The sequence below is a fragment of the Phyllobates terribilis genome, unplaced genomic scaffold, assembly GCF_046119375.1.
Source record: "Phyllobates terribilis strain yellow unplaced genomic scaffold, ASM4611937v1 Scaffold_1__5_contigs__length_1240528914, whole genome shotgun sequence".
Lineage (NCBI taxonomy): Eukaryota > Metazoa > Chordata > Amphibia > Anura > Dendrobatidae > Phyllobates > Phyllobates terribilis.
Genome location: NW_027362761.1, coordinates 156,110,575 through 156,130,362, shown reverse-complemented (window position 1 = coordinate 156,130,362; position 19,788 = coordinate 156,110,575). Strand labels below are relative to the sequence as shown.

The 19,788-nt window shown below is 39.9% G+C and overlaps 1 protein-coding gene across 1 annotated transcript in view; it reads left to right on the top strand.

Annotated features, from left to right (window-relative positions):
- Positions 1–19,788, top strand: part of KDM4C (lysine demethylase 4C) — a 453,452-nt gene that overhangs the window by 49,756 nt on the left and 383,908 nt on the right. The window contains exons 2-3 of the mRNA XM_073668849.1: positions 7,464–7,624; positions 17,051–17,226. Of these exons, the coding sequence (XP_073524950.1) occupies positions 7,484–7,624; positions 17,051–17,226 (317 nt within the window). The 5' untranslated portion in view covers positions 7,464–7,483. The remainder of the gene's footprint in view (positions 1–7,463; positions 7,625–17,050; positions 17,227–19,788) is intronic.

The window sequence follows — 19,788 nt, the reverse complement described above, 5'->3', positions numbered from 1 at the left end:
CTATTGTTACATTTTAATGCATATATTATTTATTTTTTAGCGATGGAGAATGAAACTGATGAAGAATCGGCCCAGTGCTCTATCTGCCTTGCGAACAATTCGAAGTGCCACCTTAATACATTCACCCATAGCAAGGATGAGTTGAAATTGTTTACAAGCTTTGGATTGGATGAACAGAAATTGCTGCGTCGACGAGTGGGACTAAATTTTGACGAACATTCACAAATCTGTTTACACCATGAAGCCTCATTCTTGACCAAATATGAGCATTTGCAAAAATCGTGTTGCAATCCTTTTGGGAAGAAAGGTCATAGCTCGCAAATTCTTTTTGGTGTTATCAAATTGTTAGCAGCTGACCAGTTGAACGAATTTACAAAGAATGATGTGAAGCCTGGCCAGAAGATGTGTGCATCATGTCGAAAAGAATTTGCTAACAGGAAAAAATCAGCTGATCCAGTTTCCTCTGAATCAGATCCAGATGGAAGGGAATGTTCTCCTGAAAGTCTAAATTCAAGCTTAACATCCATTGGCATCTCTCCTCTGAAATATACACGGGTAAGCCAGCGGGATTCACTTGGATATGCAAGGAGAAAGATAAGCCAGGTACAAAATGCATTTTCTAGCAAGATTGCTTCAATGGGAGGGCTTGAGCCGAAAGACATTGAGCAAACAAAAACAGCACAGTGCCAAATGTGTCTGGATTGAAATCACCTTTTGGCAGATTTGAAGCAAAAGCTGCAGGTGTCCAGTTGGGCAGAAAAGGTCCAAATCTTGACATTGGCACCTAAAAAGTTGGTCCATTAAGGCTATATCAGACTAATTCGGTGTCTCTGAACGAATGGTCAAACAAGCTCGAAAGCTTAAATGTGAACATGGGATCTTAGCCTTACCTAGAATCAAGTGTGGAAAGAAAGTTTCTGAGGAAGTGAAGAAAAAGGTGCAGGCATTTTTTGAGGATGATGAATTCAGTCGAATGTGCCCTGGTAAAAAAGACTATGTATCAGTGCGACTAGCAGGAGAAAAAAAGCAGATGCAAAAGCGACTATTACGGAGCAATATGAGGGAAATGTTTGTTGCCTATCTGGATCGGAATGGCCCTGAAATTGGATTTTCCAAGTTTTGTGAGCTTCGGCCAAAGTGGTGCTTAACCGTTGGATCTGCTGGAACACATTCCGTTTGTGTGTATTCCATTCACCAAAATGTCAAACTAATGCTTACAGCATGCCCAATCAATGATGACTACAAAGAGCTCATATGCAAAATGGTCTGTGGAATTGAATCCAAGGACTGTATGCTTGGCCATTGTGATAAATGCCCGGGTCCTGAAGTTTTAAAAGAATTTCTACTCAATGTGTTTGTCAACAGTGACCCTGAAGATATTATTGAGTTCAAACAATGGATTCACACTGATCGAGACACGCTTGATACCAAACAACTGACTATAGAAGATTTCATTGAAGAATTGGTTTTGAAAATTTCTAAACTTTGTAGCCATCACTATATCGCCAAGCATCAAAGTAGCTATTTGAAATCGTTGAAGGAAAATCTGAGACCTGGAGAGCTTGTGGTCCTTATGGACTTTGCTGAAAATTACTCATTTATTGTTCAAGATGCCATTCAAGGTTTCCACTGGGAAAATAGTCAAGCTACAGTACACCCATTTGTAATTTACTTCAAGGAGTTAAATGGTGAAGCTGCGCAGAACATCAGCTTGTGCATAATCAGTGATTGCTCACGACATGACACAGTTGCAGTCCACACTTTCTTAACAGTAATTGTGGAGTATCTCAAGACTCATCTATGGGATTCGTCATATCCACTACTTAAGCGATGGATCTGCAGCCCAGTACAAAAATTTCAAAAGTTTTCTCAACTTGTGCCACCACAATGCTGATTTCAATATCAGCGCTGAATGGAATTTTTTTGGTACCAGTCATGGAAGGTCGCCCTGTGATGGGATTGGAGGGACAGCAAAGAGGTTGGCAGCTCGTGCCAGTCTTCAACGCCCAACTGAAAACCAAATACTGACCCCGGTGGATTTATTCAACTTTTGCAACGAGCAACTGCATGGAATCAAATTTTTTTTTGTTCCAAAATTAAAAATTGACCAAATACGGGTAGTTCAAGAGGAAAGGTTCAAAGATGGACATACAATTGCTGGAACAAGAGAAAATCACCAGTTTGTGCCAATTGATGACAAAAAGATTCGCATTTCAAGGGTGTCAAATGACCCATCATCTTTCATTGCCCATGTAGATAGATCTGTCAGATCAGAAATGCCTTTTGTGCCAATTGCAAACCTCCATCCAGGGCAATACATTGCCTGCATTTACGATAGGAACTGGTGGATTGGAAATATTTCTGAAATTTCAGTCTACGACCATGATGCATTAATAAATTTTATGCATCCTCATGGACCAGCTAGCTTCTTTCACTGGCGTGTGAGAAATGATACATGCTGGATTCCCGAGCAGTCAATCATTGCAATAATTCCAGCACCAGCTGCAACAGCAATGGGCCGACAATGCAACTTCTCTGAACCAATTATGTTGCAAATTCAGCAACAATTCCAGACCACTTAGACTGAACATTATGGCTTGGGAACAAACAAAAGATACCCAATATTAGGCTTGGGATCCTAGGCAAAGACACCCACCCTCAGGCTTCGGAACCTGCGATAAAGAGACCGCCCGTGGCTGGCCTTGCACGGCTATTTGCCATGGCTCCTAAGCGATGGGGCTGCCAATTCTCGAAAGACAGCATTATTACAATTCTTAATAGGATTATAATACCAATTCTTAGGGAATTGGTTGTGGTATAACCACCATGGACCAACGCAAGGGTTTGAATAGTGCAGTTACCATTCATTGCTTATTAATAAATAACACCATGTTCAGTGGCATTTTTCTTTTCTTAAACTGAGAGACTCCAAAAAAAAAAAAAAACAATGATCCTTGTAGAGAAAAATGTGCTCTTTCTAATGATATCAGAATTAATATATTTTAGGGGTACCCTTTTTGAGAAATTTGACCTAAAAATAGGTAAAATTCGTTTTTTTTAAGTTTTTCATCATATGTGGGTGTGAATATTTCCACAAATACATATGGTTTGACCGTGATATTGCAGCAATGCAAAGTCATGTAGATGTTTGGTGTACAGGGCAAAGCACCAGTTACTATTGGTTTTTGGTCTTGAGTTATATATGGGCAAAGTTTGGCATAAATTTTATGCGACGCGTTTTACAAGCTACTTTGACACAAAATTGCGGCCGAAATATTGTTTTGTCGTAGCCGGTAATAATTTTATCGTGTTTAGCAGCAAAAGTTGAGCTAGTATGCCAAATTTCAGCATCATAGCCAGTATAGAACTCTAATGGCTATGTGCCAAAGTTTGCAAAATCCTCTTAGCTGAAGCCGCAGGCTTGGTGGAACCTCCAGTGAAAGGTCAACAGTGCCCAATGTATTTGAGATCTGGCCCTAAAAATTTACAGAACCTCTTTTCAAACATACATGTACATCCTTATAAATTTTCAGCAAAATCGGAGAAGGTGGAGTGGGGACCACTGGTCCACTTGACATGGAATGACTCAAATGCCAGAATAATGAGAGAGTGCGAGAATGTTTTAAGGCATTTTTATTACTTACTGTAAAGTTAAAAGTTTACATACATTTCATTAGTATTTGGTACCATTGCCCTTAAACTGAATAACTTGGGTCAAATGTTTGGGATATCCTTCCACAAGCTTCTCACAATAGTTGGTTGGAATTTGGGCCCATTCCTACTGACAAAACTGGTGTAACTGATCCAGGTATGTAGGTCGCCTTGCTCGCACCTGCCTTTTCAGCTCTGCCCATAAATGTTCAATAGGATTGAGATTAGGGCTTTGTGATGGCCACTCCAAAACATGGACTTTGTTATCCTTAAGACACATTGTTACCATTTTGGCAGTATGTCCATTTGGAAGACCCATTTCTGCCCAAGCTTTAACTTCCTGGCTGATGTCTTGAGATGTTGCTTCAGTATTTCCACGTAATATTCTCATCATGCCATCTATTTTGTGAAGTGCACCAGTCCTTCCTGCAGCAAAACAACCCCACAGCATGATTCTGCCACCCCGCCCCCTCACCCATGTTTCACAGTTGGGATGGTGTTCTCAGGCTTCCAAGCTTCTCCCTTTTTGTTCCAAACGTAATGATGGTCAGTATGGCCTAAAAGTTCAATTTTTTTGTCTCCATAAATTAAGGTGTTTGTTCCTGTGTGCATTTGCAAACATTAATCTGTCTTTTTATGTTTCTTTTGGAGTAATGGCTTCTTCCTGGCAGAAGGGTCTTTCAGCTCATGTTGATACAGTACTCTTTTCACTGTGGATATTGACACAATCTTACCAGCTTCCACCATCCTCTTCACAAGGTCTTTTGCTTTTGTCCTTGGGTTGATATGCAAATGTTTGACCAAAGCACATTCATCTCTGGGACACAAAACCTGTCTCCTTCTTGAGCGGTATGATGGCTGGACATTCTCATCTTGTTTGTACTTGCTTATAATTGTTTGTACAGATGAAAAAGGCACCTTCAGGTATCTTGAAATTGTACCCAAGATTGAGCCAGACTTGTGCAAGTCCACAATTCTCTTCCTGATACCTTGGCTGATTTCTTTAGACTTTCCCATGATGCTACACAAAGAAGCAGTGTGTTTCAGGTGTGCATTAAAATACATCCACAGATGTGTCTCTAATTAATTCAGAAACTATCAGAAGCTTCCAAATACATGACATCATCATATGGGCAGTCCAGAATTGTTTAAAGGCATAGTAATCTTAGTGTATGTAAACTTTTGAATTTACAGTAAGTAATAAAAATGCCTTAAAACTCTTTCTCTCTTTCTCGCTTTCTCGCTTTCTCTCTTTCTCTTTCTCGCTTTCTCTATCTCTCTTTCTCTCTCTTTCTCTATCTTTCTCTCTTTCTCTATCTTTCTCTCTTTCTCTATCTTTCTCTCTTTCTCTATCTTTCTCTATCTTTCTCTCTTTCTCTATCTTTCTCTATCTTTCTCTCTTTCTCTCTCTCATCCTAATTGACCTAAAACAGGAAAGGTTTATTCTGATTTCATGTCAGATATTGAGAAAAACATGCATATGTGTCTTTTTATATAGTATATGTACACTTCTGATTTCAACTGTATGTGAATGCCTTTTATTGGTAAATTGAATATGTAACTTAATTATACATGTAAGTTTATTGAATTTTAAAGGGAAAAAAAAAAGATCTTTGTGGGGCTCGGGTTTGAGTAATCAACCATTTGCTTACAGTAGTTCTTAGCTGTACAGTTCGATAAATGTAGAGTGTAATATTGCCATATCATGTTTTTACATCCTCAAATTTACCGTCTTGGATCCAATGACCGGAAATAACTGCATTGTAAAAATCTATTTTGATTCCAAAGCCTACTATCAGGAGGATTCTCTACCCTAAACTCATAGTTTGGTTCTATAGGCTCTATATTTTAAATCCAAATTTAAAGAGGTTGTCTAAACTTTTGGTACAAGTCTGCAGTCACTATTTGATGGCCACATTTCAATTAGACGTATCCGGCCTCTCTCAATTCACTTGTATTGAGCGAGGCCTCACATGTTTAGTTGGCACGTAACCGCATAAATGCCAATCACATATCACTGCCCACTCCCGGCTCTGGCACCGGAGAATCCTCAGTGTGCAAGTGCTTACACTGTGAGGATTCACGGGTCTGTAGTTACATAAAGTGACTGCAGACTTGTACCCCAAGGCCGGAAAACCCCTTAAAAATCTGCAGCAAATCCGTAATGAGTGAACCATCACTTACTCTTCAAAGTTTATGATCAGACAATGCCTTTTAAAGTGTCCTTTTTTTTCTCTTGGTGGCTTAGTCACTTCTACAGAAAACCATGTAAACTCAATAGTATGTGATTATATTCCATTTTCATAGAGGATATCTCCATCTTTTTTAATATCACTAAACATACACATAGACGACAATGCAAGCCATTTATTTAAGCTAACTGTGCACTGAAGTAACTGTAGGTCCTCCAAAGAACCATATGGTAAACTCCTATTAAAATGCCATAGACCTTTTATCATGTTGCATTTTGAAAAACTTGAAAGTAGTAAAAACTGTAGCACATTAATATTTAAAGGGGACATTTTACCGCTTTTTGCATGCTACATCAGGATAAAGTGGCTGATGAGCCGAATAAAGTGTAGTTTTCCTTCTTGTTATTCTTTCCATTGTGGAGATATTGGCTTCTAAAGTGCAGGGCATCTAATATGCTAATTTCACCTTTCAACCAAGGTGGTTTTGGCAGAGGTTCTTCTCTGGGGGCGTTTACTTTTCCCCTGTATGACATTGCTCAATCATTAGAAGGTATCCTCAGACAGAGGGGAAAAACATGAAAACTCCTTCCAGAGACGGTCAGAACAGGCATTTTCAAGGACCTAAATATAGGAAAACAACATTTTAGTCAGCTGTTCAGCCACATTTTGTCAAGAAAAATGGAAAGGGTGCGTTTTTGTTTTTCTTGATGATGCTGTGTGTGAAGCCAGAGGTTTTCCATAACTGACCCTAATTTCACAAAAAAAACCCCGTTATAGAGTAACTGTTTTAATTTATATTTTCATAAATCAATAATCATAAAGATAAGAAACTTTGTAATATATTTCATCAGAGTCAGAGTAATCTGCTGCTTTGTCCTCCAGGATTGATCTTTAATTTTCAAAATCCTCAATCTGTATTTAGGGAAGACTGCTTCTTACATTACTGAGATAGGATGGCAGCTGCTGATAAGATTTTTATTTTTTGGATAACAGAAGGGAGGAGCTCTGCCGCTAGCTCCTCCCTTCTCTTCCATCTCCGGTCTATTTAAAATCTTATCAGGAGTAAGTGCTATCTTGTATCTCAGTAATGTAAGAATCTGTCTTCACTAAATAAAGATTTTAACTAGGAATTGAGGATTTTGAAAATGAATAATTCCTGGCAAAGAAAGAAGAAGAATTTTTTTTTGATAAAGGTACATTACCAAAGTTCTTTTCATGTGAACTATTGATATTGAAATAATAAGACAGTTACTCTTTTATCTTCACAATCATGGCTACCTATTTATTTTATTTTTTTATTTTACTCACTTATATAGCGCCATTAATTTCACAGCGCTTTACAGACATTATGGGCACTGTCCCCATTGTGCTCACAATCTACATTCCCTATCAGTATGTCTTTGGAGTGTGGGAGGAAAAGGGAGAACCTGGAGGAAACCCATACAAACTCCTTGCAGATGTTGTCCTTGGTGGGATTTCAATCCAGGACCCAAACGCTGCAAAGCGATTGATTGCATGTCATGCTTAGTTCTATGTGCTGCTTTAGTATAGGTTTGGCATGTGAACAGACTTACAATGGAAGTATACTATATCATTCAAAGAAAATATTTTTTTTTTCAGTGTTACCCATATTATTCAACATGAATGCGAAGGACTCTGAGGAGCAGAACCCTGCATGCAAAATTATGACTTTCAGGCCAACAATGGAAGAATTCCAAGACTTTAACAAGTATTTGGTCTATATGGAATCTAAAGGTGCACATCGATCTGGATTAGCTAAGGTATGGTAACAGGCTACATTAAGGCTTAGTGCCCACGATGCAGAAATGAAGCAGGAATTTTCCTGAGCATTTCTGCATCTCCTTGGCAGAAAAAGGCATGCAGTTTTTACATGCGTTTTTGAAGCGTATTTGCCATGCGTTTTTCCAATGCATTGTATAGGCAAATACGCATGCAGAAACGCACAAGAATTGGTCATGTCTGTATTTTTTCTGCGAGTAAAATCTGCGCAGAAAAAATACGGACCATGTGCACAGAACTTGCAGAATGTCATAAGAAGTATGCAATGCGTTTCTGGAGCGTTTACGCGCTGCAAATACGCACCAAAAACGCATCGTGGGCACACAGCCCAAAGAGTAACTAAACTGTCATTTATTTATTTTTTCATTTTCATTGTGGAAAGTTATGGAAGTTTATAATTGACTTTTCTTATTGTTGTACAACATCTGTACTCCGTGTCTACGCAATTGGAGTACGGATTCTGTCTGCAGATGAGGCGGTACATCAAGAGAATTCTTGCTGCTGAGGGAGGTAATACTCTGGCTTGATGTCTCTTCTGAGTGCTCTGTTTAGCTCCATGTGTCCTGCAAGCTGGCATCGCACTATGAGTGACAAATTCCAGCACAGCCGCAAAAGAGGAACGCTGGCTAAACAGAAGATGCGCTCCATGCAAAATACAGATCTCACTTACAGTAAACAAAATAACAATGATAGACTGGCACAGAGGGAAGAGGACTTGCGGGCTTACATTCTACAGGATCATGGGGAAGGAGACAGTAGGTTTACAGTAGTTCCAGCGGTGTTGAGGTGACAGCGTGGTCATTGCAGGTTGTAAGCTTTCTTAAAGAGATGGGTTTTCAGGTACCATAAGAAGGATCCCAATGTGGTGGCTGATTGGACGTGTTGAGGCACAGAATTCCAGAGTATGGGGGATATTCGGAAGAAGTCTTCGGAAGCTATTGGGTGAAGAACGAATAAGTGTGGAGCAGAGAAGAAGGTCTTGGGAGGACCGGAGATAACATGAGAGAAGATATCGGGATATTAGTTTGAAGATATACGGAGGAGAAAGGTTATGAATGGCTTTGTACGTCAGTGTTAGTAGTTTGATAAGCTGGGGAATTGGGAGCCAGTGACAGATTTGCAGAGGAGTAGCGAGGAGAGAGATGAACTCGTCGAGCAGCAGAGTTAAGGACGGACTGGAGAGGTGTGAGAGCGTTAGTAATTTTGGTAAGGACAATTTCAGTGGAATGATGGAGACGGAAGCCAGATTGTAGGTTGTCGAAGAGAAAGTTAGATGAGAGGTGAGAGGAAAGTTCAGCGTGAACATGTTGCTCAAGGAGTTTGGAGGCAAATGGGAGCAGCGATATGGGGCGATAGCTGGAAAAGGCGGTTGGGTCGAAGGATGGCTTTTTGAGGATGGGCGTGATTGTGGCATGTTTAAAAGCCGAGGGAAAGGTACCAGAAGTTAGTGATGGGTTGAAGAGATTGGTTAGGGATGGAATGAGTATGGAGGTGAGGTTAGGGAGGAGGTCGAATGGGATTGGGTCAAGTGCACAAGTGGTGAGGTTTTATTTGGAGAGGAGACAAGAAAGCTCTCTTTCTATGATGTTGGAGAGGGAGTTTGAGGGAAGGGCATTGGTCTGGTGAAGAAATGGGTTGTGGTGATCGAACAATAAAGACCTGCCTTGTTTGGTCGATGTTGTTTTTGAAGTGTGTGGCAAAGTCTTCAGCAGAGATGAGGCGTGTCAGAGGGGGCAGTGGAGGGCGGAGGAGGGAGTTAAAAGTGTTGAATAATTGTTTGGGATTGTAGGATAAGGAAGATACGAGGGATGTAAAGTAGAATTGTTTAGCAGAGGTGAGGGCTGATTTGAATGCGTGTGTTGCTTGTTTGAATGCAGTGAAGTCATCTTGCGAATTTGTTTTCTTCCACTGCTGCCCTGCAACTCTGGACACTTGCCTAAGCTTTTTAGTGAGTGTGCTAGGGTTGTCTATTAATTCGTCACACTCTGCCATGCACGAGAGGGGCGATTGAGTAAGTAGCTGATGTGAGAGTGGCATTGTAGAAAGCAGTGGCGCTGTCCGTGTCGTGGAGTGAAGATATGGATGCCAGTGGTAGAACAGAGTCAGAGTGTGTGTGAGGTTTCTGTGGGGATGCGCTAGTTGCTGGACATGGGTGGCAGGTGAGGAGGACCGGGATGACAATGTGACTAGATGGTCGTCAGGTAAGGGGAGGTTATGAGGTTAGATAGAGAGCTGTGTCGGGTGAAGATGAGGTCCAATGTATGTCTGTCTGCGTGGGTGGCTGAGGAGGATTACGGAGTAGGTCCAAAAGACAAGTTAAACGACAGGAGTACATATAGATAGAGAGAGAGATAGATAAAGATCTATATATAGATATATCTCTATATATAGTTATTCTTTAACAATTTTTTCTCTTTTACTGTCGCTTTCCAGGAGCCATTGTTTATTTATTTTTGGCAACATAGGCATAAGAGTGCTTGTTTCTTTCAGGAATAGTTGTATTTGTTATTGAAATGATTTTTGTGTACGTATAACTCTTTATGGGGAGGAATTAAAGCAAAACAGCAATTTCACGAAGGGTATTTTTTGCGTTTAAAATTTACTCTATTCATCATGCTGCAAAAAATAAAGTTTAACCTTATTCTGTAGGTCAGTCCAAATATGGTGATATATAAAATTTGCTGTTTTATAGAATGGAAATAAAACATATCTTATTTTTGTGTTGCCATATTCTGAAATCCATACAGTGGTGGGCAAAAGTATTGGCACCCCTGCAATTCTGTCAGATAATACTCAGTTTCTTCCTGAAAATGATTGCAATCACAAATTCTTTGGTATTATTCTCTTCATTTAATTTGCTTGCAAGGAAAAAACACAAAAGAGAATGAAGCAAAAATCAAATCATTGATCATTTCACACAAAACTCCAAAAATGGGCCAGACAAAAGTATTGGCACGCTCAGCCTAATACTTGGTTGCACAACCTTTAGCCAAAATAACTGCGAACAACCGCTTCCAGTAACCATCAATGAGTTTCTTACAATGCTCTGCTGGAATTGTAGACCTTTCTTCTTTGGCAAACTGCTCCAGGCCCCTAACATTTGAAGGGTGGCTTCTCCAAACTGCCATTTTGAGATCTCTCCACAGGTGTTCTATGGGATTCAGGTCTGGACTCATTGCTGGCCACCTTAGAAGTCTCCAGTGCTTTCTCTCAAACCATTTTATAGTGCTTTTGGAAGTGTGTTTTGGGTCATTGTCCTGCTGTAAGACCCATGATCTCTGAGGGAGACCCAGCTTTCTCACACTGGGCCCTACATTATGCTGCAAAATTTGTTGGTAGTCTTCAGACTTCATAATGCCATGCACACAGTCAAGCAGTCCAGTGCCAGAGGCAGCAAAGCAACCCCAAAACATCAGGGAACCTCCGCCATGTTTGACTGTAGGGACCGTGTTCTTTTCTTTGAATGCCTCTTTTTTTTTCCCTGTATACTCTATGTTGATGCTTTTTCCCAAAAAGCTCTACTTTGTCTCATCTGACCAGAGAACATTCTTCCAAAACGTTTTAGGCTTTCTCAGGTAAGGTTTGTCAATTTTTCTTTTCCGTCCACATCTAGGGAGGTTAGCCACAGTGCCATGGGCTTTAAACTTCTTGATGACACTGCGCACGGAAAACACAGGAACATTCAGGTCTTTGGAGATGGACTTGTAGCCTTGAGATTGCTCATGATTCCTCACAATTTGGTTTCTCAAGTCCTCAGACAGTTCTTTGGTCTTCTTTCTTTTCTCCATGCTCAATGTGGTGCACACAAGGACACAGGACAGAGGTTGAGTCAACTTTAATCCATGTTAACTGGCTGCAAGTGTGATTTAGTTATTGCCAACACCTGTTATGTGCCACAGGTAAGTTACAGGTGCTGTTAATTACACGAATTAGAGAAGCATCACATGATTTTTCAAACAGTGCCAATACTTTTGTCCACCCCCTTTTTAGGTTTGGTGTGGAATTATATCCAATTTGGCTTTAGGACCATTCTTTTTGTGTTTTTTCATTGAAGACAAATTAAATGAAGATGATAATACCAAAGAATTTGTGATTGCAATCATTTTCAGGAAGAAACTGAGTATTATCTGACAGAATTGTAGGGGTGCCAATACTTTTGGCCACCACTGTATGTCTCATAATTAAACTGAGCTGTATAAGGGCTCCTTTTTTTTTAATTTTTTTATTAAGACAATCTTGTAGTTGTCTGTAAGGGTGAAGGCACACTTCCCCAGATAAGACTGAAGAAACTCCCAGTTGCACTACAAGCAGAGATTTTACATTTCACACTCCATAAGAAACAAATAAGAATATCTTGTGTGTATGTTTTACAATAGTATGCAATACTAGGCAACAGTACGACAGCTGGTAGATTCCCACATGGACACATATACAATACTGTGCAGAAGTTTTAAGCAGGTGAGGAAATAATGCTGCAAAGTAAGCATGCTTTTGAAAAATATGTGTTTAATAATAGTTTTATTTTTATCAATTAACAAAATGCAAAGTGAATGAACAAAAGAAATCTAAATCAAGACAATATTTTGTGTGATGACCCTTTATCTTCAAAACAGAATCAAACCAGCAGTTCTTATACAGTCGAGGCCAAAAAGTTTTGAGATTGACACAAATTTCGGTTTTCACCTGATTCCATGTTTAGATCTTGTAGTCAGAAGTTTACATGGTTTCCGAAGTACAGTTATAAGAATTTCACAAGTTGTTACATCTTTATTGACAAATGCATAGCTTTTATGTGAATACTCAATATTTACACCGTTGTCCCATATTTTTCAAGACTTCTGTAATGTGCCCTGGCTGATGGATAATAGCTTTTGGGCCAAATCCTGGCCGATGTCAAACCATTCTTGCGTAATCTGTGCTTGGAATTTATCACCATTTTTGTGGGTTTTTTTTTGTTGTTGTCCACCTGCTGTTTGAGAATGGACCACAGGTTCTCAATGGCATTGATATCTGGAAAGTTTCTTGGCCATGGATCCAAAATTTCAATGTTTTGTTCACCAAGCCACTTTAGTTATCACTTTTGTGTTGTGACATGGTGCTCCATTATGCTGGAAAAAGTATTGTTCATCACCAAATTGCTACTTGATCGTTGGTAGAAGTTGGTCTTTGAGGATGTTTAGATACTCTTCTATATTCATGTTAATGTTCTTAGTCAAAATTGTGAGTGAACCCCCACTACCTTGGATAGAAAAGCACCACATCACATGAAAGGTCTCAGGATGCTTTACGGTTAGCATGATACAGGACTCATGGTAGTGCTCACCTTTTTCTTTTCTGGACAATCATTTTTCCAGATGTCCCAAACAGTCTGAAGGGGATTTCATCACATTAAATAACTTTGCAAGAAGTACAGGGGTTTTACTGTACACGCTAGCATGAATCTTTTGTCATCCCAACAGTAAATAATATTATCGTGAAATGTGTGTTCTTAAAATTATCTCTGCACGATAAGTCAAGATTTGCCCCACAAGCAGATACCCTACAATGCCAGGTGGCATTACAGAAGTCTTGAAAAATTAACACTGTAAATTTTGAGCCTTTGTATAAACTTTATGAATTTGTCAAAAGTTAGAAAACTTATGAAATGCTTATAATTGTACTTAAGTAACCATAGAAACCTCCTACTAAAAATAAAAAAAAACCTGGGAGTCTGAATTGAAACGTAAATTGATGTGCATGCAAAATGTAAATGCATGTTCACATAAGGCCATTAGACAGAAAAAACCCAAAGACAAAAGCTAAATACACTTAATACCTAAAAGTAACTGGATAAATCACACTGTGCATTGAAATAACTAAATACCCTTCATTATTTATCATTAACATAAATTTTGATCAAAATAATGTAAAAGCCATCCCGCCACGTCACGGCAACCCTTATGGGACAGTCCTAACTCTAATATTAAAACCTTACCATTTGTCGAGTGACTAAATATGTTTAAAAACACTGTAGCAGCAAACTTTTGGAAAACCAAAATTTGTGTCAGTCTCAAAACTTTTGGTCATAATTGTAGGTACACTTGCTCACAGTTTTTAAAGGAACTCTGCAGGGAGGTTTTTCCAAACATCTTGGAGAACTAACCACATATCTTCTGTGGATGGAGGTTTGTGCAAATCCTTATGTCTTTTCATGTAATCCTAAACAGACTCTATGTTGAGATCAGGACTCTGTGTGGCCTGATTTAATCACTTCCAGGACTTTGCTCTCCTCTCCATGATGGTTAAGTATCGGCCTGTATTTCTCAGCATCGAGGACACAAAATGGGCAGTGAGGAGAAGTGTAGATGCAGTGGTCACCCAAGGAAACTTAGTGCAGCTGATTCGACACATCATGCTTACTTCCCTTTTGAAATTAGGAAATGTCCAGCAGTGCCATCAGCTCAGAACTGGAAGCAACCAGTGGGACACACCTACACCCAGTCTTGCCAGAAGTGGTCTTGATGGTAGAATTTTCTCCAAAAGCTATACTTCTGACATGGAAACAAGCATAAGTGATTCAACTGAACACTAAACTGAGGAACTTGGGTGCAGAATAATGGAATTGGTTGTTGTGGACTAATGAGTCAAAATGTGAAATATTTGGCTATATTAAAAGGCAGTCTTTATTTCCCAGGGGCTGGAGAGCTTTATAATGGGTTTCTTCAGGCAACAGTGAAGCATTGAATTGGGGATTTGATCACGATTAATACAGGAAGATACTTGTCCATCTTGCAGGGAGGCGTCTAATTGGCTCCAAATGTATTTTTCAGGAACCACAACCCCAAACATGTAGCCAAATTGATTGATTAAAAAATGTCTACAGCATGAAGAAAAACAAGAAGTCTTGGTAGTGATGGTATGGCCCCCACAGAGATTTGATCTCTGCATCATCCAAGTCTCTCTAGGATTACATGAAGAGAAACAAGTACACACATGGTCAAAATTGTTGGTACCCCCTCGTTAAATGAAAGAAAAACCCACAATGGTCACAGAAATAACTTGAATCTGACCAAAGGTAATAATAAATTAAAAATCTATGAAAATGAACAAATGAAAATCAGACATTGCTTTTCAACCCTGCTTCCACAGAGTTTTTTAAATAATTAAACTGATGAAATGGGCCTAGACAGAAATGATGGTACCCTTAACTTAATATTTGGTTGAACAACCTTTTGAGGCAATCGCTGCAATCAAACGATTCCTGTAACTGTCAATGAGACTTCTGCACCTCTCGACAGCTATTTTGACCCACTCCTCATGAACAAACTGCTCCAGTTGTCTCGTGTTTGAAGGTTGCCTTTTCCAGACGGCATGTTTCAGATCTTTCCAAAGATGCTCAATAGGATTTAGGTCAGGGCTCATAGAAGGCCACTTCAGAATAGTCCAATGTTTTCCTCTTAGCCATTCTTAGGTGTTTTTAGCTGTGTGTTTTGGGTCATTATCCTGTTGCAAGACCCATGACCTGCGACTGAAACCAAGCTTTCTGACACTAGGCAGCACATTTCTCTCTAGAATCCCTTGATAGTTTGAGATTTCATTGTACCCTGCACAGATTCAAGACACCCTGTGCCAGATGCAGCAAATCAGCCCCAGAACATAACAGAGCCTCCTCCATGTTTCACAGTAGAGACGGTGTTCTTTTCTTGATATGCTTCATTTTTTCCATCTGTGAACTTAGAGCTGATGTGCCTTGCCAAAAACTTCCATTTTTGTCTCCTTTGTCCATAGGACATTCTCCCAGAAGCTTTGTGGCTGGTCAACATGTAGTTTGGCAAATTCCAGTCTACCTTTTTTATGATTTTTTTTCAGCAATGGTGTTCTCCTTGGTTGTCTCCCATCAAGTCCACTTTGGATCAAACAACGACTGATGGTGCGATCTGACACTGATGTTCCTTGAGCTTGAAGTTCACCTTTAATCTCTTTAGATGTTATCCTGGGCTCTTTTGTTACCATTCGTATTATCCGTCTTTTATTTGTTATCAATTATCCTCCTGCGGCCACGTCCAGGGAGGTTTGCTACAGTCCCATTGATCTTAGATTTCTGAATAATATGTGCACCTGTAGCCACAGGAACATCAAGCTGCTTGGAGATGGTCTTATAACTTTACCTTTTTAACATACTTGTCTATAATTTTCTTTCTAATCTGTTGAGACAACAATTTCCTTTGCTTCCTCTAGTCCATGTTGAGTGTGGTACACACCATGTCACCAAACAGCACAGTGAGTATCTGTAGCCCTACATTCAGGCCCACTGACTGATTACAAGATTGTAGACATCCGTGATGCTAATTAGTGAAAACAACTTGATTAAACATGTCCCTTTTGTCACATTATCTTCAGGGGTACCATCATTTCTCTCCAGGCCTATTTCATTAATTTATTTATTTTTTTTAATTCTTTGGAAGTAGGGCTGAAAAGCAATGTCTGATTTTCATTTGTTCATTTTCAAAGATTTTTAATTTATTATTACTTTTCTCAGATTCAAATTATTTCTGTGACCATTGTAGGTTTTTCTTTCATTAAACGAGGGGTACCAACAATTTTGACCACGTGTGTATTTGAGCAAGCCCACTTTACTAGAACATCTGTTAACTCTCCAAGATGTTTGGAACAACCTCCCTGTCGAGTTCCTTCAAAAACTGTATGCAAGTGTAACGAAATGATTTGATGCTTTTGATGCTACTTTGAAGGCAAAGGGTGATCACACCAAGTTTTCATACTGATATTTTTGTTTCTGTTCTCCATACATTTTGTTAATTGATAAAAAAAATAAGTTCTGAAAAGCTTTTTTTTTTAAGCATTCTTACTTTGCAGCATTTTTCACATCTACTTGAAACTTTTACAAAGTACTGTATTACTTGTGCTTGCTGTATGTGTGTATCTTATCTGAGTGCAGTAAATATTTAAATGTGTAATCTAGAAAATGGTTTGGCCACTAACATTCATATCTCTTGATGTGGATATCTAGCAGTCGTACTGTTGCCTACCTTTGAGAGGGATCATTGCTCATCTTCCTCACAGCTCAGCAGCAGCCAAAGCTTAGAAGGACTTGAGCGTCCCAGAAGACCTTTGCCTGTGATCGCTACTACAGGGGTTGTTCTTCTGAAAGGCGAAATTTCTATTCATGACCTGGTTATAAACTACACTGTCTAAATTAGCCCCTTACCCCTTCCATAAATTCTGTAACTCCCATATTGCAGATGTGTCCTGAAAGCCACATGGCAATTTTTTTTTAGTCAAGCCCAGTTAGAAAAGTGTTTAACGCACAAAATGCATACAGCTTGAGAAGTTTATTGTGCAATTTCTCTTACTTTAGCACTTAAAAGAAGTAATAATATATGCCTATGATATATAATTTTCATTTAAAGGTGATTCCCCCAAAAGGATGGAAGCCCAAGCGTCATTATGATGACATTGATGACCTCGTGATCCCTGCTCCAATTCAGCAGATGGTGACAGGCCAGTCTGGTCTCTTCACTCAGTACAATATTCAGAAAAAGCCAATGACTGTAAAAGAGTTCAGAAGACTTGCGAATAGTGACAAGTATGTAAAAAGTCTTTGACATACATTAGCATTATGACATTGTCTTGTCATCAGGTCTCTGCTGAGAATCTAGCCAGCACCTGTTATATTGAAAGCAGAAACCTTTTCATTGAGCCTGTGTGATTATTTTTTTCTCAATAGGATATTTGTTCACAGAATTAATGATGCAAACTTAATAATGTCTCCGCACCTAGATTTGGGTGAAAAATATGGCACATATTCATTTGTGTGTTTACATACTTTCTCACAAATTAGTTTAAAATACATCGACATGAGCTAAAATTAAGATGTAAAAGGGTAGAACATTATATGCCAACCATTTTATTTATTATATATACACTGCTCAAAAAAATAAAGGGAACACTTAAACAACAGAATATAACTCCAGGTAAATCAAACTTCTGTGGAATCAACCTATTCACTTAGGAAGCAACACTGATTGACAATCAATTTCACATGCTGTTGTGCAAATGGAATAGACGATAGATGGAAATTATTGACAATTATCAAGACATACTCAATAAAGGAGTGGTTCTGCAGGTGGGGATCACAGACCACATCTCAGTACCTATGCTTTCTGGCTGATGTTTTGGTCACTTTTGAATGTTAGTTGTGCTTTCACACTTGTGGTAGCATGAGACGGACTCTACAACCCACAGAAGTTGCTCAGGTAGTGCAGCTCACCCAGGATGGCACATCAATGCGAGCTGTGGCAAGAAGGTTTGCTGTATCTGTCATCGTAGTGTCCAGCCTCTGGACGCGCTACCAGTAGACAGGCCAGTACACCAGGAGATGTGGAGGGGGCCGTAGGAGGGAAACGACCCAGCAGCAGGACCGCTACCTCCACCTTTGTGCAAGGAGGAGCACTGCCGAAGCCCTGCAAAATGACCTCCAGCAGGCCACAACTATGCATGTGTCTGCACAGACTGTTAGAAACTGACTCCATGAGGGTGGTATGAGGGCCCGACGTCCACAGATGGGAGTTGTGCTCACAGCCCAACACCGTGCAGGACGCTTGGCATTTGCCACAGAACACCAGGATTGGCAAAGTCGCCACTGGCACCCTGTGCTCTTCACAGATGGAAGCAGGTTCACACTTGTGACAGACGTGACAGAGTCTGGAGACGCTGTGGAGAGCGATCTGCTGCCTGCAACATCCTTCTGCTTGACAAGTTTGGCAGTGGGTCAGTAATGGTGTGGGGTGGCATTTCTTTGGAGGGCCGCACAGCCCTCCATGTGCTCCCCAGAGGTAGCCTGACTGCCATTGGGTACCGAGATGAGATCCTCAGACCCCTTGTGAGACCTTATGCTGGTGTGGTTGGCCCTGGGTTCCTCCTAATGCAGGACAATGCCAGACCTCATGTGGCTGGAGTGTGTCAGCAGTTCCTGAATGATGAAGGCATTGATACTTTGGACTGGCCCGCCCATTCCCCAGACCTGAATCCGATTGAGCACATCTGGGACATCATGTCTCGCTCCATCCACCAACGTCACGTTGCACCACAGACTGTCCAGGAGTTGGCGGATGCTTTAGTCCAGGTCTAGGAGGAGATCCCACAGAAGACCATCCGCAACCTCATCAGGAGCATGCCCAGGCATTGTAGGGAGGTCATAAAGGCACGTGGAGGCCACACACAATACTGAGCCTCATTTTGACTTGTTTTAAGGACATTACATCAAAGTTGGATCAGCCTGTAGTGTGTTTTTCCACTTTAATTTTGGGGGTGACTCCAAATCCAGGCCTCCGTTGGTTAATACATTTGATTTCCATTGATGATTTTTGTGTGATTTTGTTGTCAGCACATTCAACTTTGTACAGAACAAAGTATTCAATGAGAATATTTCATTCATTCAGATCTAGGATGTGTTATTTGAGTGTTCCCTTTATTTTTTTGAGCAGTGTAGTTTGCCAGATATATTCTCCACACTAAATAAATTTAAACCTATGAAAATAAATTAAGTGCTCATCTGCCAGACTAGAAGACCCCCTTAAGTCTTTGCAGCATACAACTTCTCTCATCCTCATGAGATGTTCACACATCAAATATATTAATTAAAAATATATAAATGGATAAATAAATATGAAAAATACTGACTTATTACTGCAATGTTTGAGGCCCAACTTTGATAAACAACTGACTCATTCAAGAAGAGTAGAAAAGCAATACTTTAGTGGCCTAGAATCCCGTTTGAGGGGAAAATAGTTTCACAAACTATCAACTAGAAATTGTGTGACAGTCTTGCAAAGGGCTTCCTTAAGTTTATCATAAGTGTGGTTTATTTGTAGGCGTGAACAGCTTAATAAACAATTATGCGCTGGCGAGCTTGCTTGGTTTTTCTGATAATATGCACATTATTGCAGGCTATACTGCACACAGTAACTGTATAATCTTACTCCTGAAAAGGCTTGATTTCAGTTATGAATCAAGAGGGGAAATATTGGCGATCTTGGAGGTCATCAAGGGCAGAGATATGCTGAATCAAGTCTATGATGACCATTTTTAAAATGCCAAGGAAATAGATGTGCTAGGTTTTAATAGGTTTCCCCTTTTATATACAGGT